This window comes from Stigmatopora nigra, chromosome 6, assembly GCF_051989575.1.
Source record: "Stigmatopora nigra isolate UIUO_SnigA chromosome 6, RoL_Snig_1.1, whole genome shotgun sequence".
Classification (NCBI taxonomy): Eukaryota; Metazoa; Chordata; class Actinopteri; order Syngnathiformes; family Syngnathidae; genus Stigmatopora; species Stigmatopora nigra.
The window spans coordinates 3,918,206-3,940,692 of NC_135513.1; the positions used below are offsets into that span (position 1 = coordinate 3,918,206).

The window sequence follows — 22,487 nt, forward strand, 5'->3', positions numbered from 1 at the left end:
ACTCACACCTCTTAAACATAATCACACCTAAACATAAGAATGTTGAAGGGGCAAGAAACTGTTGGATTGGCCTATCAATACTATAGAATGAATAAGGGTTATGATTACTTTCCATAGTCATTGATATATAGTTCATGTAAACTGACAATTTGTCCGTAAAAGTGATTTGTTCTATTGCGCATTACAGCTTAGATGGTATATAAGAAGAAGAGAGAATGTCAAGGTTTCAACACAAATACAAATTTAAGATGACTTCTTTATTCACGTCCTTCTTTTGAAAGTTCTCTATGATAATATTTTCTTCATTGGACATGGGCTATAATGATTTACTTCTGTAAGAAAAAAATCACATCAATGTTGATTCTACAGAATGTGAGTATAATATGAACAAGTATGCAAGTGAGCTAATTCACTTACAGTATACTTCTAAGCTACAGCACCAAGTCTGAAGTCTACACTGGGTAACGGGGAAAATAATTCCCACTAATGGGCTGGGCCCTTACCATGCAATGCTGGCTCATTAGTTAGAGAGGAAATGCATGAGGACCCATACACGCAAGCTTGCAGTGACATGGAATGAAATAATGAAGCGGCGGTTTTCCTGAGCACGGAATGTCATTTCAACATGACAACAATAAGAAGACAACATTAAGTCATATCGCTTAAGACAAAAGCAAAGCCCATTTGAGGAACATCTAAACAACCCATAAGAAGAAAGCTGGAGTCTGAATTGTAACATGTCCCTAAAACAATCATAATCCCCTATCTCTATCTATGGACAAAAAAGTGTGGGCTACACTGGATTGATAATAAAATAATAAAAACAGATCTACAATACACAATGTGAAGCATTCTTGATCATTACGAGATAACATTACTCATCTTACTTACCCGTCAGTCGGCTTTCCCAAACATTTTTGTTGATCATATCTAAGGTTTTAGAGCTAGAGCATGTATTTTTGCCACTGAAGGATCTCTGGAGCAGGAGCATCCTGATGGAGCGAGACGTCATACTGACACTTCTGACAGCAGCTTGATGGAGCTCAAATTTAACTCCTATCTTCTTTTTTTCCCTCTTTAAACCTACTTCCTTTGCTGATCAGGACCCTTTGTACACCTACCCGAAAGCTTTCATCTATACTGCTCTAGCCTTCTTCCGAGGGGTTGATTGTTTCAATTTAAATAGGCTACCTGCTCTCTTCAGATCTGTTGTCTTTTTTTTCATTTCTGTCTCTTCCTGGCTCTCACTCTCCTCTGTCTTAGTCTGGACTGTACACTCCCATCTGCTGCAGCAAGCTTCAATGCGGTAACTGTCGGGACACAAGCAGTCAGTGCCGCAATACTCTCATATTCTATTCTCTCCAGTGCTTGTGTGTGCGTGTGTAAAGATTGAGCGAGTGTGAGTAAGTGCTTTCTGACTCAAGCTTCAGTGGTCATGGTGCGTATCTGAGTGCTTTAGAGTCACAACCTATGTCTCGCATCGTTGTTGTATCCATTTACCATAGGCGGCTGTGGTTGTTTTTCGGTTGGCTTCACATTATTGGCAGGCAAAGAAATACATATGCAGTACCTGTACAGCACATCAAATTGTCCATTCAGGAACAAGTGGCAAGAGAAGGTGTTAACGCAAAGTCAGCACAAGTCTGACAAGAAAGAGGTTTGATGTTGGAAGGTATTGAAGAGTGACTGTTTTAGTATTCCTTTGTGGATGAATAATTTGAATACGGGCCTTTCTACTTATGGAATAATTGACTTAGATGTTTTTATATAAGCTAATGGATTTTATGACCATTTTATGACCAGCTCACCAATGAGACAGTTATCAATTAGGACTATTCAATAAAATGTGGGTACAAGAATCACAGAAGCACTGTACTAAAAGCCCCCACATCGGAAAATGCATGTGAACTTAGAGCAAAACAACAGGCCCAGAAAGGGTTGGAGATCACTGATCTTGAGTTTTATAGATTAATAAAAAGAAAACCAAGTATTATAAATCACAGTACATGTTTCATTCAAGGATATTGCTTTCCTATCCCATCATTCTGTTTAGACATGGTCAGCATTAATGCCAAGTGCCTGGGAGTGTGCATTTCTGTGCATGTGCTCTTGTGAGCTTTATGCAAAGTTCACATTGTCCTCAATAGCATTCCCAACCAAAGACTAACACTTTTAAAGAAAACCAAGCACTCCTGCTGATTGCTCCGGGTAGTGAAGGTAATGTAGTCAGCACTGGTTCATTGCAGTCTGCAGATAGCATTATGTTCATCACGGCTAATTGGCTTTATTGCTTCTTGTAGTTGGTTGAGACTGATAAGAATGGATTCCCGCATCTCTTCCTTTCGCTATCCTTCTGTCCGTGGTCTTGCAATTTTGGACTGACCTCCTAAAATATTATGGCAACAGGATTGGTGCTGTGTTTAGGTAAACAAACAAGACTAAGCGACCTCAAACATTGCTTTAAGCGTGAACTAAATGATCACTCAGGCATAAAACGGTGACTAATGTTCATTTAACTTTATAATGAAGTGTAGTTATTTCAACTTCATCAACGACAGAAGGGTCTTGATTAATTAATGAATGTCCAAACCTGAACCATTATTCTCATTCGCATTGATTTGACCAGGTTCCACTATTTTCACTAAAATTAACTCAATAATCTGCTTCAAATGTGCAAATCCAACATTTACATCTACAAATTTGATCCACTATTTCAAAGACCTTCTGTGATACCGTTTAATTTTTTTATCTAGTGACTGTTAAGCAAGCAGGCTTCCTGTTGTAAATTCCCTACAGTTTCATTTCAGAATGTAAAGCAAAGCGCCGACCGATTCCCAAAAGTAGTCGATCATGCATTGGATGGGAAACAAGAGGTAGAACAAAGGGATGCCGGGGTTTTTAACTTCAATAAATCCTGCTCCTATAAATGTATTTACTGCTGGCTGAAGTGTGAAATAGAAATAGTGTTCACACAGTACCAGTCTCTACACAGGAAGCAGAGGCGAGCGAGGAGGGGCTTATGTTTTGGCGAGGTCTGTTAGACTGATGAGGAAAGCCAGGAATGTGACCTTGCACAAAGACAGTGACTCTTGTACTATTTATGGATATGTGGCAAAAAGTAGGATAAGGCGGTCTAAAACAGCAGGAACAGTCACAGAAAAACAACCATCACTCACAGGCTAAGTTGGACTTTGCTTTGGGCTACTGGTTTGAAATCCGTCTCTCAAGCCTTGACTGTCCTCAATAGGCATGTTGCCACCGAGTTTAAAGAAGGGCAAAGCAAAGTGTGTCAACATTAAGGCAAAACAAGGCGCTCTGTGTGAACGTTGGTTGTATGCATCGTGTTAAACTTATTGAGAGAAAATTGGTGTGGTAAATTGGCAATTTTGTAAAACTCAGAATGATACTGGCTGGGGGTGAATTGTCATATCTGATGTGAAGAAAGATGTTGTTTACCAAGAGAATTACAAAAAATAATAAACGTATCTCTATTAATGTTTGAGATTTAGATTTCCACTTTGGGATTTTTATATGAACTGACACTTGGATCAGTTGAGCCACCTAGGGCAGGTTATTGTGTAATAATTATAATCAAAGAGGTGCTGGGCGATTATGTAAGGACAGAGCCAGCCAGACAAGCCACCAGACTTGATAATACACTTTCTGTTTGCGGGAAACATATGGAAAGATTGAAAAAATAAGTATTTAAAAAATTCTCTACATTCGCCTTAACTTGAAAAATACCGAATATAAAGAGTTGAGGTGTTTCCTCTCTGTATTTACTTCACACATGAAGAAATACTCAGGGTGGTTAAAATGTGCCTTTTAGCATAACAGCAGATAAACATTTGAATGATGGCATACACTTTAAGGGTTGGGGCTTGAAATTCACATCCACATCAGGGACTTATTCCCACCTCAGAGACCTGCACATGCAGGGAGGTCAATCATTGTTAGACCATATTGGGTGTGGAGATTATGGGGCTTCTTGGTGATTATTAATGTTATTCCGTTGTCACGGAGATTTAAATTAACCAGGAATACACAGTTCTCTGATAGGGGTGTCGGGGGAACCTTTAGGGCATGGCATGTGATGTAACACTGTCACAAACATGTCATTCCCAGGGAATTTAATGGTGATACAGAGAGTTCTTTGAAGTACCACAATGAACACTGGGCTTTGTGCTCAGTCAAGGCCCCCAAAATGCCACGACTGCCCAAATTACAGCCCCCCCCCCCCATACTCCCATGACACGGAAACAGCACTGATGCTTACATAACTGGCTTTCAGGAAGCCAGACTGATTGATTCACAGTACATGAAGTAAAATTATGGAATGACAAAGCTTTTGAAGTTGGCGCGGTGCTTGTTGGTAACTTTTGTCGAAAATATTTAGTTGTGCTTTGCTTTCTTATAAATCCACACACTAAATTCATGTGCACATATTTTTGTGGAAGGCTGTCACAGCAAGTGGTAGTAATTACAAGGCGAGACAGCGCAATTGTGAGTGAAGACTCCCAGCAGGCTTTGCAACAGCAGGGGGCAATATTAAAGTCCCGTCCCCAAGTCACACCGCCTCACCAGCGTGTTTACAAAGGACTGACGACATGGCGGGATATTTAATGAACATTGACCACCACCAGCCACTTGTCTGGCCATGCATAGTTTGATGGCCTGGTGCACAAGCACTGCACGAGTGACTGAAAGAGTGGAGCCAAAGAGGTGGGAAAGAGAAGGAATGCTCTCAAAGTCTGCAAAACAAATGACGTAAAGCATTGTGAGCTTTTGTCACAATGAGAAGACACTGATGGCCATTCAGCATCAGGAAGACATATGGAAGGATAGTTGTGGTTGTTGTGTTCGAGAAATTCTAGAAAAATTCAGTTGATCATTTAAAAAGGCTTATGATGATGTCTTGGATTGTCCATGGATTTGCAATTCAAAGAAAACTGTCTAAAAAAACTTGGACTTTTAAACGCAGACAGAAATACATACAGTGGCTGAGTGAGATTTGGGTGGGAATGGGTAAACAGATGCAGGTCAAAAGTTTTGGGCATCAGGCTCGCCAACCAGTCTGGCTCTTATCTCAGCAAGGCGACAGGCTAGATGATCTGCTAGATGAGTCTGGGCTCTTATCAAGACTAGCATCAAGCCAGTCATCGAACCAGATCCCGTTCCCCTTCACTCCCACTTTTAACACTACGCCGATTACCCAACAGTGATATTAGAAAATGCATTGCAAATGTGCCTCACATGACAACAGACTGAGCAGATGAGGACAATTTAAGACTATTCTGTTTTGTAAACAATAAAGGCAAGAAAAACATGTTCTGACGGATGAGAGACAAACCAGAAAAGTGTCTTACCTGCTTTTGCCTTCTTTGGAATTGCAGTAGTCTGGAAAAAAAGAAGAAAAATGTGATAAGCAACCAAATCAAACTTTGAGTAAAACATAACTTTCAAACTATGAAAAAACATGATTTATATATTCAAATATGGTTTTGGCTGAAAAATGACATTCAACAGGGTGATATATATATTTTTTTCTGCAAACATCTTAATTCCAGCCACCTTAGGTCATAAACATCAAGAGACCTCTCGCCAAATGTTGCATCATTAAGACCCCATGTGCAGCAAATTGTGCTCAGATTAATTTTTGGCGCAAGCATATGTAAAACCTGAGCATTTGGTCTGATACCATCGTCATTCTGGGAATGTAATGGTTCATGCTTGGGGTAAAAAAAAATTGCATAAACACAATGTTGAAGCAAAGAATAGAATTCTGCAGACATGTAGCCTGTCCAAGGCTACGTGTGTGTGTGTGTGTGTGTGTGTGTGTGTGTGTGTGTTTAAGCATGGTGGGCAGCAGTCTGCTGGAATGCAGAGGTCTTTCTTGCCTCTGACATTTGACCTGCAGCTCCTTGGCTGACCCCCACACCCTGACCTGTTTTAATCCACACTCCCCTGGAAGAGCTCAGACTAAGGAAGACAAGGTACATTCTCCTCGGCATTTGCCTACTTTCTAAGGAAAGTGTAAAACGAATGTATCCTTACATTTATAACCAGAATATACATCTACACAACAATGACCTAGTTCATTCAAATGGAGATGTTTTTTTCTAATGTTTTCATATTCACATTCATTCATTTATTTTTTGAGCAGCTAATTCTCACGAGAGTCGGGAGGATGCTGGGAATGCCATTTCCTTTATAGGTTGAATGGTTTTGATATGCCACAGGGGACTTGTGTGTACTCCCATTGTGATTATTTATTATTGTGGAACACTGGTGTACTTTAAAGGGCCTGGATCATGTCTCATGTCTACTGGCAAGAACCGATTAGTTGGGATTGGAACCTAGTGTACTCAAAATGACCTGCATTTGATCGGCTGCTCAAGTAAAATTCCTATTTTGTTCAAATACTGAAAATTATAACGACTGTTGTGTAATTAAAAGTACACTCAGACACTCAGTTGGGCAGTTTTGAAATTCTGCATATGTGATATCTTTGATCTAAAGTCATTTTCTGTTCATTTTAAAAATGGTCTTATGTACATTCCTCTTGATATACAGGAATGACTTGAGCACAATGAAATACAGCCTATCCTCATAATTGGAGACATCTCCATCATTTATATATTGAATAAGCTACTACATGGATGACTACCAGAAAGAAATTAGAAGACAATAAAAAGCAAATCTGCGACCATGTGCTTTTTGTTTCTCCACTCTCAAGAGAATACTTATTTTAACCACCACAGCAATACAAGCATAGCATCCACTTGTGAGAATGAATACCATGATTTATGATTTGTTCTTATTCCATTCTTGTTTTCTAGAGCTGATTACCATTAGATAAAATGTTAACATTGGACCAAAACCATTTTTCCTCACATTGACTAGAGTAAGCAGAACAAGAGTACAGTTAACTTATGAGACAAATTTGTTCAATGCTATTACAGCTGCTGTTGAACGAGAGTGATGTTAACTGAGCCACAACTTGTCCTTGATACATTCCCTCCATGTATGTTCGTGTGTGTGCATAAGCTTAAGATAATAATAGTATTTTTACATTCATGCCTGATTAATATATCCAGTAAAAAATATGTTTTCCCTTTTTGCTGTTGTGCAAAAAAGGATTGCTATACTGCCAAAGGTTTGAGGTTTTTTTTCTTGGGTGTAGCTATAGCCATCTATCAATGTGCTTTTGCCAGTCAATTCGTTTGACTTGTCACCAATCAATCATTGGGCAGGGATAGCCATTCACACAGGTCCTCAAATCGAATAATAATTCACATCACTGATGTCAGTCTTTTTGTCGCAGGACAAATTGTAGCTATGGGATCTGATAAAAAGGACTGCCATGATTAATTAACAACTAATCAATCATGCTGGAGCCTATCCCAGATAATTATGAGCACCAAGCAGGTGACACCATGAATCGGTAGCCAGCCAATCGCAGGCCACAAGGATACAGACAACCATTCACACTATACTGATACACTCTTACCTAGGAGCAATTTAGAGGGTTCAACCAGGCTACCCCTGCATGATTTTGGAATGTGGGAGGAAACCTGGAAAAAACCCACCACATAAGCGCAAGGAGAACATGCAAACTCCACACATTGAGAAATCGAATTATAGGAGTTCGGTTTTATTAGTGTAGTGATGGCTGTTTCCCCCCCCACATGCTTGAAAAACAAATTAGGCCATCAGTGTCAATTAAAGTGCGGAGATATGCCTCTATAAGATTCTGCCAATGGCCATGAATAAAGGTCTCCATATGGGAGGTCTGTGTTCAGCACTAACAAGACATTTGAGTTGTGCAGTTTTCGCCCTTACTATTGTGTAAACATCACACCACGGGTTGCTGTCACTGACCCATTAAGTCACTTGCACAGTTTAAATCTCCCCCTCACACACCTTTGTGTTTTCCTCATAATAGCAATTACAGTGAAATAAATATGAGTGAGAGGCTGCAGAGCCGGAGAGGAATGCGGATGAATGGGTACCAGTGAGTACCAGTGTTTTCATAGCACCAATGGGGCATATTTTCTTCATTTTTTACCCCACATTTCCCACTGAAATACCACAGAGTAGGTTGGTCCCAGGGGCGAGGTTGTTCCGGGCCATGTCAGGTGTCCACAGGGGAACTGTAAGCTTGCAAACTGCACAGACGTCCGCTGCCTCATTTGCTGCCACTAAATTACTGGTAATAGGTTGTGTTCGGGCATAGGTGTTTTAGTATAGTTTTACTTTCCATGTGTGTGAATGTGATATTCTGATGAAATAGTATTATGAGTTATTTGTCACTTTGTTTTAATTTTCAAGTATCTTTTACATACATAGATATCGTTGCATACATATTTTATACCAAATTTGTGTACTTTTATAACATTTAAAATGGTTTAGATGGTAGTATTACGGATCCTGAAACAAAATATGTCTCTACTAATGAACTATCCAAGTTACAATAATACTTCTAGAACCAAACAATTTTCTAGAGTTACCATTGTATTCTGAAAATAATTTCATCCTTTATTTCTTGCATCTTAGCCAACTAGAAAGTCACTGGTGTAAATCAAGTCATCTTGTTGCTTTTCCAAAACAGACCTGATTAGTTCACTATGTCTGAAGCCAACCACAGACTCTCACCCTCTAAACCCCCCCCTCTTGCTTTGCAGCTGCGGTGTGAGTGTGCAAGTGTGTATATGTGTGACCACCCATGGTCTGTGCTGACCAAGGATTAAGGGGAGCTCAACCTAACCCAAACCTTTTTTTTGCCTCTGCATCTTAACACAAATGACCAAATTGGTACAAATGGTTGAGGTAAGCTATTGGCTCCAGGACAAAAAAAAATGGCCCATAAGTGTATAAGAGCGACTGTCTTTGTGTTTTGGAGTTGGTGGGAACACATGCATACACTTGTACGAAGTCCTTTGAGACGCTATCTGGTGCTCATTGCTTTTTTTCGGCATGATGTGCTCTCGTTCCCCCACACTTAAAGAGTAATTCATTCCCCATGCTCTGCTGAAGCCCACGTACATGTGCAGGCGTGGGAAAGAATTTCATGTTACACTTCTCTTAAAACATTGCAAAGAAATCTTAACACACCTGCTCTCCTTCACTCATACCTTCACCCTTCACATTTCAGTGATACATTTTAATGGCTTCCATATGTCACAATTGGAGTGTGTCAATAGGAAGGGATGCAATAACTTCTAATCTAAACATCCACCTTACAATTTTGTATTCTGTGATAAAACCAATAACAACTTGTATACACATACTGTACTTAAAAATGTATGCACTTTTTCCTATTTAAAATAGTATTTCAATGACCTCTTCGTTCCTGTTCTGGGGAATTGATGAGTGCTTTGCTAAACTAGATTTTATGATTACTGCCTGCCTTGGAACCATCAGGGAAGACATGTCCTCACGTGTTGGGGAGTTTTATTGATCGGAAAAAGGTGTTGTTAAAAAAACAACAACAAAACTACAATTAGACACCTGAGTCAGTGTTTTACGAGTACCTTCCATTTCCGATTGTCCAATCTAAAAATTCAGAACTCAACAAACCACATATTTACCACCCAGTTTTTGTCAAAGGATAACGTTCATATTAAGGAAGTAAACATCCCCTCTCCCCTCACTAGGTGGAATTTGAGGCTGAGTGACCTGGGTTAATAGAGATAATCCTTATAATCCCAACTGCAGTAACAATGCAAGATTGACAATTAGCCACTGGCTTTATTGGGAGAAAACAGAGACGGTTAACAACACAGACAGATTACATTTGCCTACTTGGGGAGACAAATAAGGTGGCACCACAGCAGCTCACCCAATTTGGAGGAAGACTAGACATACCTGCATCCAAACGTTATTGCATTTACTGTGGTTGTTGTGGGAATTTAACAATGAAAACTATTCATTGGCTCTAACAATGCATTAACATATTGGTCACCTAGGCCATCAGTTAATAAATTCCTAGGTCGTCACCAGTCCACAAAAACAAATGTCTACCATTTTTTTCATGCTAATATTGTCCTTTTATGTTACAGTACATAGCATTTTAAGCACAGATGTTGTTACTATCCATCTCTTGATGAAAGAAAAGCTCAGGTCTTTGTGAAAATCAGAAAGCGCAAGGCTGGAATTTGCCAAACTGCATGCCGAGAAGCCACAAAGTTAATGTTCTGTGTTATGTAGTTCAGTGTATGATTTACTCCGCTCAAAAGTGTTGGTACCCCTCTGTTAAACCAACAGTTGTCACAAAAATGTACAAGGTCTCTACTGTGATACTTGGAGGGGATTCAGTAATGTTTGTGGGACTGATTTCTTTGCTCTTGCTACAGTGTGTGTTGAAGTTGTGTATGGTACAACGAAATCTTAAAACAAGGTAGTCTCAAGAGAAATAGGCTTCCCAGTGTCATAAATCTTGGAGTCAGTTGCAGTTCATGCATCTTGTAACAGGATATTCGGTGGCAAGAACTGAAACATGCAGTCTGGAGAAAACAAGAAAGATTCAATTGAATTGCCATTTCTGCATCCTAAGAATTCACTCACAAATCACCAAAATTTGCCTATCAAGGTATTTTTGCAAGAAAAGGTCTTGCGATGCGATGTAATCGACAAGTCCAAAACCTCAGAAGAAGGAGAACATTTATTTTCTGACTAACTGGTCAACATATGTTAAACAAAGTAAGAATATTTTCTAAAACTATATACAAAAGAGGCAAGTTCAACAAGATGCCAGTCAGGAAAACCGCAATCTTTGGTGTGAACCAAAGCCAATTAAAAGTAAAAGCCAACGAGCCAGATTATAACGATGTTTTCATCGTAAAAAGAGGGCTTTTTGATGACCAGATCCAACAATCATGCACCTCAAAGCACCTATAGTGTTTAAAGAGTTCCTGAGATAGAGTGAAAAAAGAAAGTGTACCTGTGTGTGTTAACACTTCTGGAATTTATTGCACTTCGTTGTCCGCAGGCTGCTGGGAGGGGTTCCAGATGCCTACCTTTTAGAGTCATCTAGAATATTTACTGTCAACATGTACATCATCCACTAACTATTTCATTTACTTTTAACAATGTCAGTAAAATAATAAACCTGGCCTTCAAATGCTTGACTCACTGTGTGCCAACACTGCCAATTTGCGGTTGTTTGCAACAAAGCAGCAGAGTGATGTCTTAACACAGTCGGAGACATGATTTATTGTGAAAATGTCAAGTCCATGTAGCGCAGTTAAGGAAGTAATTTAATCATCATTCCATCCAACACACACAAACCGAGTATCCAGTAAACACATTTTTATATTGGACGTCCTTAAAGATGCTGTAAAGCAAAGTTCATGTGAGCAATTGCTGCACATTTCAGTATGAAGTTGTTGGTAGTAACGTCTTGTTTGTGGAAATAATACCCACTGCCCCCTTTATTAGATTCACTGAGTTGAGTTGAGATTTTGGATGATGCAATTGTTTCAGTGTCAATTGACCAAAGTTTTTATCAATGTAGCTGTACTGACATAAATTGGTTAAAAAAAATCAAATTAAGAATTATTCTCCTCATAAATGTAAGATTCTTAAGAATTTTAAATACTTTCTGAAATAATTAGGAGTGTGTTGCATTATATTCGTGTAAACAAAAAAAAATGTTATGGGAGTTCGATAGTTCAATGACTAAATCCAGTATCATATTCAGTACGTGACTTTCTAGTTTCACTCAATCTTTCACTCTCATTTTTTTCCAGGTCTGTATTTGTGTCCTCATTACAGCTCTGCTGAGCCGAGCGAGGAGGGACCTTGGGGACAATGACACCATGCAACGTGGCTTCAGGGACTTGAGTAACCACTGGAATTCAGTCCCAGACAATAAGCAGTGTTTGGATTTGTAATTCTTACCTCTTGAAAGCAGAGAAAATCCGAACATTAACATATCTAAAGCTGCATTGGTTGTTTACCAACAACAGGCACGAGGCAAAGAGAGTTCAAATTTGGAAATAATGGAAAGGCATCAGGCTAAGAATTTTGTAAGGCCTTGAGAAGGTGTGGTTGTGACAAAGGATGTTTGGGGACTACGAGGCAACCAAACCAGAACACACAGGAAGGACAGAGCACAGATCTGCTTGCGACCTTAGCACGCAGATCATAGCTCTTCCATTGTCCCCTAACTGCAGCCAGATAAAGAAGAGTACACATACATAACCTACTGACATGAGGGAAAGTGCTCTTCGGACTAAAATAAAATAAAAAATCTTCCTTGCTAAAAGGTTAAAAGGACAGAAACATGGTGGATATATTGTTAATTTCTATAAGAAACATTTTGTTTTTTGAAAGTTCATGGATTGTATTTTAATTGGGTGCCACATCATCATCATCATCAACATAGAGCAAAACTAGAATCCAAATCACGCAAATTACAATAAAGTTCAGTCGGTTCTGGCGGTACTGCTTAGTGTGTGAAAGAACACTAGTACACATCTGTGTGGGCATAAAAAAATCCTTGTTATGGAGTGTCTGGACGACGCCTGTTATGGAAGAGAATATGTCACCATATAACATGTGAGCGCCTTTGTTAAAAACCCATTTGCTGAATATGACAACCACTACGCCTTGTTTAGTGTTACAACTGTAAAGAATGCCGCATATCTGTCTCTGTTTAAAAACAAAAGAAAAAAAAAACTTCAGCACATAAGGTGACTGATATGTTGTTTCCGACTGTAAAATTTAGAGGAAGGTAGTCAGGGTTCAGTAACCTCTACAGGCCTCTGTCGCTTGGCATATCCTTTTCAGCCGCATATCTCTAAAAATAGCCTCACAAAACAAATAGTTCTTACACCCCACATAACTTGAAGTTGTCACTTTTGATAACATGTATAAAGCCTTAACCTCCAACCTTAAATGCCTCAACAATTGCTGATAGTGAAATGTCAATCAAGTATATAAACTTCAAAATCCATTAATAAAGTGGGATATGGTCAGATAAATTGTAATTGTTTATGAAAAAACAAAACACCTGCTAAAAGACAATAACGTGGGCAAAACAGCACTATGAGACACCTGTACTATGTCAACACAAGAAACTTGTAAAAAAAACACAGAGTTTAAAGAATAGCAGTTACACACTGGGAATAAAACACCTGCTGTTTTATACAAGAATAACAGCCACTTGTTTAGGCTAACAATAGACACTGGCCTATACTAGCAAGGGTTTGTTAATGTGTACCCTTTGACCCAAAGCAGCAAATAAATTCTATAATGCTTGCTGGGGGAATTTTCACACCTTAAAAACATCCAGAGGTACATACCACCAACTCCTCACTCATCATAGTTTCATAAAACCAACTGGTGCAGATATGTTCAAGGTATAATCACACTGAAGTGTTACTCACTGTGCCTCTGGGTGTCTTGGCCATTAATGGCACAAACATAAGTTATCTCTGCACAGGATGGAAGGAATGCTAATGCAAATTCGCCCTGACTCCAAGAGATAAATCATCACGAACACATAATTTTTCCCAGTAGATGCTCCAAATCTGGCATAGCACTTTGGGGGAAAAATGTCTCTGGTGCCATCTTAAAAGTAAAGTTCAAATTCACTGTGTTTAAATACTCTTCGTTGTTTTGTATAAGACTGTTTAGACATACCAACTAGGTTCTTCTATAAGAACCACCAGTGTGCCACAAGCAAGTCATCTGTCAAGGGTATGCGATGAAACCACCTTATTGGTGCGAAAGAGGTTGGTGGTTACCAAGCTTCAAGCAATGCAAAATACCGCCTTTTCAAATTTACTGCGTAGAGAAATTCCAAAACTGCATGTGAAAACATTAAAAGAGAACTCTTTAACTTTAACACATGGACAGCTGCATAAATTTTTCCATTTCAAACTTCACTTTTTTCCCCCAAAAAAGGAAGCCTGACAAAGCCATTAAGTGAGCAACCAAAGGGGCTTGAGGAGGTGTGTCTCGCTGAAGTGCCTCCCCCCCATCACTCCCCTTTTCTGTGTTTTAACTCTCGGACACCCCTTGACCCCTTTTGTTAGGGCGAACGGGTCTAGATCGCTGGAAACGGCTAATTATACTGTTTTAGTGACTGCTTGGCTAAGCTTTAAGTATTGGTACATTCCGACAATTCGGAGACTCACTCCAAGTTGGACACAGTGAAACTGTTTTCCCTAAGCGCTCCTAAAACTTGAGCGCAGGGCAATACAAAACCAGAAAAGGCCAAGGATTAAAGAGTAATATACTGCTTGAATATCTGCACAACAGTCAAAACATTTATAACAAAGGGATTTTAATCCAACAAGCCTGGTATAAAATTAGAAAACTGACTTACCCCACTCTTAGGTTTTGCTCCAAAGGGCGATGGACTGCCTGAATCTGGCACATTTGCATGGGCGTGCTGCATGATTGATCCTGCAGGCTCAGATCCCAGATCAAAGTCCTGCATTGATGAAATACAAAATCTCATCAGGGGTTTTCCTCATGTTTAATATACCATAATAATATTGGTCAAACAGGATCATTATTACCACCTGATTATAAACAGTCATTCATCTATTTTCCCTATGCCCCACATTAACTATTAAAATAACGTGATGATATTGCATTTGTGATCTTTTACTGGATCAGCCGTGTGCAGCAAAAAAAAAAATGAATAATTTAAGTCTGAGGCTGCAGCTGAATCACAAAATTCAGCAACGGTATAGGCAGCAATGTACCAGTTGTCGTCGCCGACGGAGAGTAGGAGTGCTGGCGATGGATGAGTTGACACTCAAGGCATTTTCAATTTCTTGGTCCAACTGGTCCAACTTCATCATGAGCAGGACCATCGAGTCCAGACGAGCATGGTCTTTCTGAAAGAACATTGTATCAAAGCGCAAAGTATCATGAAGTAAGAAATTCACTGACATGGACAATTACAATGTATTTCACAATGAACAAACATATTTAAAGTTTAAAAAACAAACAAATTAGGAGACACTGCATGGTAGATCAAGAGCAGCAGCTGTGGCCTGCAAGAACACCTGCCTTGCTTAGTGCAATAATTCAACAGTGAGGAAAAGTCTCAGAGTGACCCCAGGTGGTGGTCCTACTGCAGGGCAAGCACCACTTTACATCTGTTTCTTCTCAAATCAGAATATAACAAAAACTCTACAACAAAAAACATCAGCAAACTGTTTTTTTACAATCTCCACAAACATAGCACAAACGCCTTATGAGGGTCAGCTCATAGGACAAGAAAATACTTGGATCGTAATTTTCGGCAGGGGTAAGAAAGTATGGCAACATGTGAATGTGATTTAACAGAGAGGTACCAACATATGTTTCAACATTGCAGGCCATACGTTATTGCATTCACTGAAATTCCATTCTGGTATGGTCGCACATGACCATGTCGTGCCTCTTTACCAGAGTATCACAATGAAACACTGTCAGAGTGAAACAATGACATCTTCACGGAGGCTTGCTGAATGAACAAATGCATCTGGCTAGAGAAAGCAACAACTGCAACCAACCACAGCAGAGTGAAAAACAAGTGAAGAGCAAGGTCTGGAGTTCTGGTGGTTTGGTTGCTCCTTTTTTCTCATCCTGTTACATTCCTTCCCATTTCCTGTTTTTTTTTTTTTTTTTTAAATATGAGACAGTTCCCACACTAAACTCTTGGATACTTCCCTGGCCTTTCTTTGCTTGTATCTTTTAAAAGCACAAGAGAGGACTATCCTGTCTCCATTATCAAACTCCAGATTTGTCCTATTTAGATTTTTTGACTAACTGTCTTTAAAAAAGATATGAAAGTCATTTTGTATGGTATTAAGTCTTGTCTTTTTTGAAGTCCTTACATCATTCCTGTAAGTTTCTAATAATTAAAAGCTAGATAATTATTCGGCAATCTACAAACATTGTATGAGAGCAGTAGCAATGTACTAACAAAAAGTTAAGTCATCTTTTGAGAAATGACAACAGAAATTAAGACAGGCAGAAAAAACTCTTTTCTTGCCAAATTGTCGGCTGCCAGATAGATGACTGTTGAGCCAGATCGGCCCTGAGGTCAGGATAACGCTTTGTTGCTAAAACAAATAAACATAGAAACAAAGCCCAATATCAAGTTAATCTAAAGGCATTATGCACACCAGATGGGTTTCATTTTACTAATTCGATCCACGACTACATGAGCCTTGTAAAATGTTTTCAGGAATTGGAGATCTTGTGCTGAGTTACACATCATTGATCATAAGATTCACGAGTTTTACCACAATTTTGTACTTTGTCTTCAACCTTTTGCACTCAAAGCAAACAAGACTGAGATTTTCAGTGTGGACCAATATGAGCATTTCCCCTATTATATACGGCATTATAGGCTTATGCAAAATATACAATATGTAATATCAGACTGACATTTTTTTGTGTATTGTACATTACAAATGACGAAACTGGGAATGTTATTTCGCTTTTTCATTGTAGCCTAAATCCATCTTTGGCATTTAACTGTGCCTGTTAAGCAGACCACATAGTGCAAATATACCGGTGTACAATTATGCGAGACGCTTAAACCTTTCACCCTCACAATAACATGGCCAGCCAAATCTCTGTTCTCATATCTCCACATACTTGCAGGACTTTGTTTTGAAATAAGTATCGGGGAAAGACAAATATTTCGTAGATCAACACCCCGAAATGAACATGCAAATATTTGAAAACATGTGAAAGTGAAGTCATAATTTTCCAAGAAGTTTGCCAAAGCGTGGGACAAAAATAATTCGTAGTCTGAGTGTCAATTCACTGAAAAACATTATTCACTTAACCACTACCAGCCAATAACTGTCTCCTAAATTGAATTTCCCTGGCATAATCATTTTTAAATTAGTTTCATCCTCACCTTCTTAATGCGTACTTTGACCACCTGCTCCTCCATCTGAACTCCAGACTCACAAGGCCCATCAAAAACGTCATTAACAAGGGATGTGTTGCAGAGAATGCCCTCCTGTGTGGCGTTGTTCATCTCTTTGATTCCCGAGTTGGCCGCTGCCGTGTGGCGTTCCCTCTGACCATCTGCCACCTCAGAGCCAGGTGACTCACTGAGGCGACCAGTGGCTTCGTTGCCATGGATTCCCTCCAGTGAGAGTGCATTGTTGACTTCTGCTGAGAGTGGAAGCAGGTTCCGTTGATGTTTTTCAGTTGCTGCTAATTCATTAACTTCTTTGCAGAGGCTCGTTTTGCTTAAATTCTTTGGAACAGTTGCACAGATATGTGTTTTGACCAGGTTCACCATTAGATTTGTTTTCAATGATGAAGAAGTTTCATTAAAACCTTTGTTGGTCTGACTTCCAGCTTCCATACTTAAATTGGCCTCCATGTCTTGATTGAGGGTTTTCTCTGTGAAGTCTTCTTCTAACCTTATGGATCCCTGTTGCTGACATTGTAAAACATTGTTGACTGAGTACTGCTGAACTTTGACACATATATCAGGTGATATGACTGGCCCCAAGCTGACATCTTCAGATTTTTTGCTGCTTTCGCCATTTCTACTTTCCTCCCCCTGAGACATTTTGACTGCTCTTGTTTCAGAATCCCGCTGCTCCACCAGCGTCTGGAAGGGTATTTCACAACCAGGGGCCTGATCCCATTCTCCGGTGGCGTCCCACTTTCCTTCTTGAATGTCTCTGGAAAGATGTTGATGTCCTGATTTTTCATTTAACGTTTCTGGGTTATTTGATCCAGTCAGTTCGTCATATAAATCTGTTGTCCAGGTTTCAATTGCTCCTTTGTCAAATTTTCCCAGTCCCTCTGAGGTCACGACAGACTCTGCAGTTTTGTTAGCCAATGACATCACAAGAAGACTATCCGTTTTAAGGGGTGGTCTGATCACACCGACATCCAAGGTTATCTCTGTGCCTGCATGGCCAGGGATGGAAATCACTTCCTCAACATCTGGGAGGTCATTCTGGGGTTCCCGTTGAGCAGCAGAGCATAACTTCAGGGTGGACTCTGAGATTTCATGTCTGCTGTAACTGTCTGTATGTCCCTCCTTTGTGTGGAAATGCTTTGGACGTTTGCCAGGCTGTCCAGCAGCAGATTGTGACAGTGGGGGCCCATTGTTTGAAGAAATAAAGATGCATTGTTGCTCGTCACGAGAGATATGTGCATTTTTAAAGACATCGGCATCATTCTTTCTTTCACTTCTATCCTTACCATCCACAGTTTTTCTAGCGTGGTCTCTACCTTTTAGTGGCACAGCCAAGCCTTTGTGACGACCGCAAACAAGCTTCTTCTCTAGTGGAGCTTTAATACTTTTTGTAAACGTCACATGCTCCGAATGGATACAATCATGTTCTCCACAAGCGGTCACATCCCGCCTCTGAGGCAGCTCATCTGTAAGCAGTTGGTGACAGCCCTCCGGCAAGGAGGCGCACCTTGTCCAACGGCCATGCTTGGAGGCGGCTGAAATTCTACAAAGCCCCCCACTGTCAACACCATAGCAACAGATCAGGTCCAGATCATCGTAGCTATATTGTAATCCTGAGGGGTGAGTCACATGATCCTCCCAACTTCTCTTGCGTATTGCAACTGGCATTATTGGTGGTGGCCAGTGCTAGTCCATAGGGATGCTTCGGACTGAGGATAAAATACAAGAATAGTGTGAGAAAACTAATTTAGAAATGTCACTGTAATGCATTGACAGTCATGTAATTCAACTTTAAAACAAACAGATTCATTTGGTTACATTTACCTTTCTTTAACTCTCTTAAATTGACATTTTTTAGGAGTACAGTTGTCATGTTTGCTACATTGGATGACTGATATTGATGTCCAAACCAAGTGATAAGAGCAGCAACTTAAACTGGCACTAACAGATATAAATATTGAACATTATAGTTGAACAGATTTCTGACTGTCAGTACATCCACTATTAAGACCAATGGATAAAAATAATATATTTTCACTAATCTCATTATACTAAAAAGTTGCTTTCACTCATTCATGATCCATACCACTTGTGCTCACAAAAAAGTATGCTTTGAATCATGCAATTTTAAAACATTACGGTCCATTTATCCTGTCAACCATGAAAACAATCATCTCATCACTTCACTCTTCTTAATCATATTACCTGTTGTTTCCTTAGAAGCCACACAGAAGGGCTCCAATTGTCATCAGCATGAATTGTAGAAGTTCAATGTTCCTTCAGTTGGTCATTCAGCAAAAGAAGCAAAAGTGACCTGCAGTAACCAATGCTTTGCTTTTTTCCCCCTTGTGAGCGACGACACCATCTTATGATATAATTATGAAGCCATAAGGACAACAGTCAAACATCTGGGGAAACCAACAAATTGGTTTCAGATCTGCTGGTCTGTCCGCCAAAAACGTGTGGAAGTCGCCTTTTCATTCATCCATTAAGTGACATCAGTACAATCTTAAGGAAATATGATTCTATATCCGTCTAAGAAGATGATGGCTGTCTTCAATTTGAGGTTTGTGACTGAAGTTGGTAGCTTCCATGTACAGCGACTGGCAGGCAGAAGAACAGCCCAAAGACAGACCGAAAGCCCGGGAGCAGTGGAAAGTCAAAAGACATCTTCCATCTTGATCACATTAGTGTTTTTGCTGACGCTGAATGCTGAGAGTAGGGTGGTGTAAGAGGGGCTGGATTTGCCTTTCCCCACTCCTCCCCCTGGTCTTCTCCATTCGATCCCTCTCTCTTCAGGTCTCCTCCCCGCTGATTTTGACAGCGAGTTTGAGTCCCACAAACCCAACCCCCAGTTTATAACTTCTTCAACATACTGAATGAATGTGTATTAACTATACTGCTTTTCATACATACATATAAACAATTATACTATAAACATAACATACATATTTATATATGTATATATACATACATATATGCAAAAAACTAAGTTCATAAATATTATGAAAGTATATAACAAAAAGTGATTAATTTCTTTTGGAGGTGTTTTGGAATTTTTTTTATTTAAATGGTCTGATTATTCAAACTAATTTGTCCAGATTACTATGAAACTTCACAGCGGCCAGACATTCTGGGCCTCAAAAAGTCTGTTACATTCTCTATAAATTGTGTCATCACAGAACGCCTGCTTACTGGTTTTTCACTAATCTCAAATTGTGACCACATTTATCAAGATCATACAACAGAAAGAAAACAATGGGAACAATCCGGAAAACTGGAATAGAACACCCTCTGACTATGGCTGCAATCTCTGCCTTTTAACCTATGGGTCATCCAGATGTGAGACGGATGATATTTTTTCGGCTTTTTTCTTCTTGCTGGGAAACAGAGATTCTCAACTCTCAAGGGACACAGATGGTCGTCCTTAAAGGAAAAGCTTCAAGTTCAACAAGAATTCTCTGGAGTGTGTCACATGATGTCCCCTGCAGTTATCCCAAGTGCAGTGTAACGAAATACAGAACTGGTCGGCCACAGTGGCTTCACTGTGGAGATGGCATCTGATTGAAGTATATGGGCCGACACGGACTGTGACTCAATCCATCCACTCATTACCGCCTGTAGACATCTATCTCTAGATCTATAATTTAAAAAGCTAAAGCCTTCTTATGCCATTCAGACCCCCACAGTAGTAAACCAATGGATGTTTTATGAATGACCTGCAACAGTAGTGATATTGAAAGAGGGGCTCTTAAAGCCAATTTCAGCTCTTTTTGGTTTATGAGAGGATTCAATAGGGCACTAGTATAGTGATTCATACTGCTGAAAATATAAATCAGCTTCACTCGCACCTTATGGTTTTCCATTGGCAAAATTATCGAAAAAATGTTTTACACATTTTTTTTCACCCAGCCCTAAGCACTACCAGGTACTACAGTTTTTTTTCCCTGCAGTTGTATTCGGTAAAATAAGACCACATCATTACAATATTTGAGGATTGACAACTATAGATGAAAAAATTTGCCATGCATGAGACTTTTATCTTCATATATTAGCTTTGAAAACAGTTGCCACTTTTCTGGAGCAGTCCATTTATTTTCCGCCAACACTCTCTATAAAGACACATGTTGAAATAAATATTGTTCACACTCGCTTGTTGCGCTCAATGGTAGATCATTTTTGACTGCATACTATGGTAGTACTATTTTGATATGGAAAAACCAACAGCAAAAAATAAGGTCAACTTGATCTGTTTGTGCGCCGTGCAAAAGCGGGATGAGTCAGCTGGGATCTAGCCCGTGTGACCATGAACAGGATAGGGAGTATACAAAATGGATGGAGACTTGACTTAGTGAACCCTCCATATTTGGAACTCATTTTAGGAGCTTTAATGCGACTCTCTCCCTCGTTTTAACTCTCATCTGATTGGCCATTTTCCAGTGGCATCCTAAGAGGCAGTACATGCTGAGGCAAGAATGAATGATCATCACATGAACATCGTGACACCCATGACAAACTGGAATTAGCTCACCACGACAGAGTCTAATGTTATTCCTCTTTTACAATTTTTGCTTAGATATATATGTTCTTGGTGTATTTGACTTTGCAGACTCTAATTTTCAGCATTTAAGCCTTGAAAGGTTACACTTAGGTCTAATTTTGATTTGATTTGTAAGGACAGCACATGGGGAAAACACCATTGGTCACAAACATGTTTAAAAATGACCCATTTTTTGATTCATGTCTTAATCCCTCAATGTTTAAACCATTTGGCTTCTTAAGAGGAGCAGTGACGCTCCGAAGGAAACAGCTTTACATTCCTAAGTACTTTAGTTTATTATTGGAAAAAATACGTCACTCTAAAATCACGGGCATTAAAAATCGTTTGCAAGAGTCTCCCCATGAAAGGAAAGTAGGTGACACCAGAGACCTCCTCTAAAATGGTCTAATGGAGCCACAAAAGGTCTAATAGGAGACTTTTTCCCACTCATTTGAAATGTCTTTTCACTGAGAATTGAACCATTTTCAAAATCTGTTGAATTAATCACTCAGATTGGAACACTTTCTTCTCAATTATCCAATAATAAACAATAAAGAAAAATGACATGCCATGCAACAAATAAGCAAACAAGAAATCCTTACTTACTAAACCCATGGGGGCTTTGGCCCCCAACCACTGTTTATTGGTGCAATTCAGCGTGGGAACAGGAAGTAAAAGTTATTGCGAGGACTGACCATAACATTCTGGAGGCTAAAATAATCTAAGTGTTTTCTTTTTTTGGTATGTGTGTGTTCTCTGTATATGCATGTGTTGTTTAGTTAGATGCACGTCTCATTTACAGCAAATATTTTTAGGAATACTTGCTGAGAAATGACGTAAAAGTCCCTGTTCCCTATTCTATCATCCTCTTTGTCATTCCACCAAAATCTAATACACATTTGGTCTTGTATACAGCACACAATTTTCCGTCCACCTGAATCTTACAGCAGAAGAGTGTCACATTGGAATGTGCACAGATGTTTGCTTTCACAAAATAGGTCAAAACAGATTCATACAGAGGAAGTGAAAACACCAAAAGTG

The 22,487-nt window shown here is 39.5% G+C and overlaps 1 protein-coding gene across 3 annotated transcripts in view; it reads right to left on the reverse strand.

The window, feature by feature from the left end:
* The window catches only part of dlc1 (DLC1 Rho GTPase activating protein), a 56,397-nt gene that overhangs the window by 32,700 nt on the left and 1,210 nt on the right, over window positions 1-22,487 (reverse strand). The window contains exons 1-5 of one of the 3 annotated variants that reach the window (XM_077718759.1): window positions 19,112-19,569; window positions 16,880-18,615; window positions 14,721-14,855; window positions 14,336-14,443; window positions 5,367-5,397 (exon numbers count right to left, since the gene is read on the reverse strand). In XM_077718759.1, coding sequence (XP_077574885.1) covers window positions 5,367-5,397; window positions 14,336-14,443; window positions 14,721-14,855; window positions 16,880-18,574 — 1,969 coding nt within the window. In that variant the 5' untranslated portion in view covers window positions 18,575-18,615; window positions 19,112-19,569. Of the gene's footprint in view, window positions 1-891; window positions 1,355-5,366; window positions 5,398-14,335; window positions 14,444-14,720; window positions 14,856-16,879; window positions 18,616-19,111; window positions 19,570-22,487 lie in introns of those variants that run through there. The other 2 variants (XM_077718758.1, XM_077718760.1) reach the window with 2 other exon arrangements.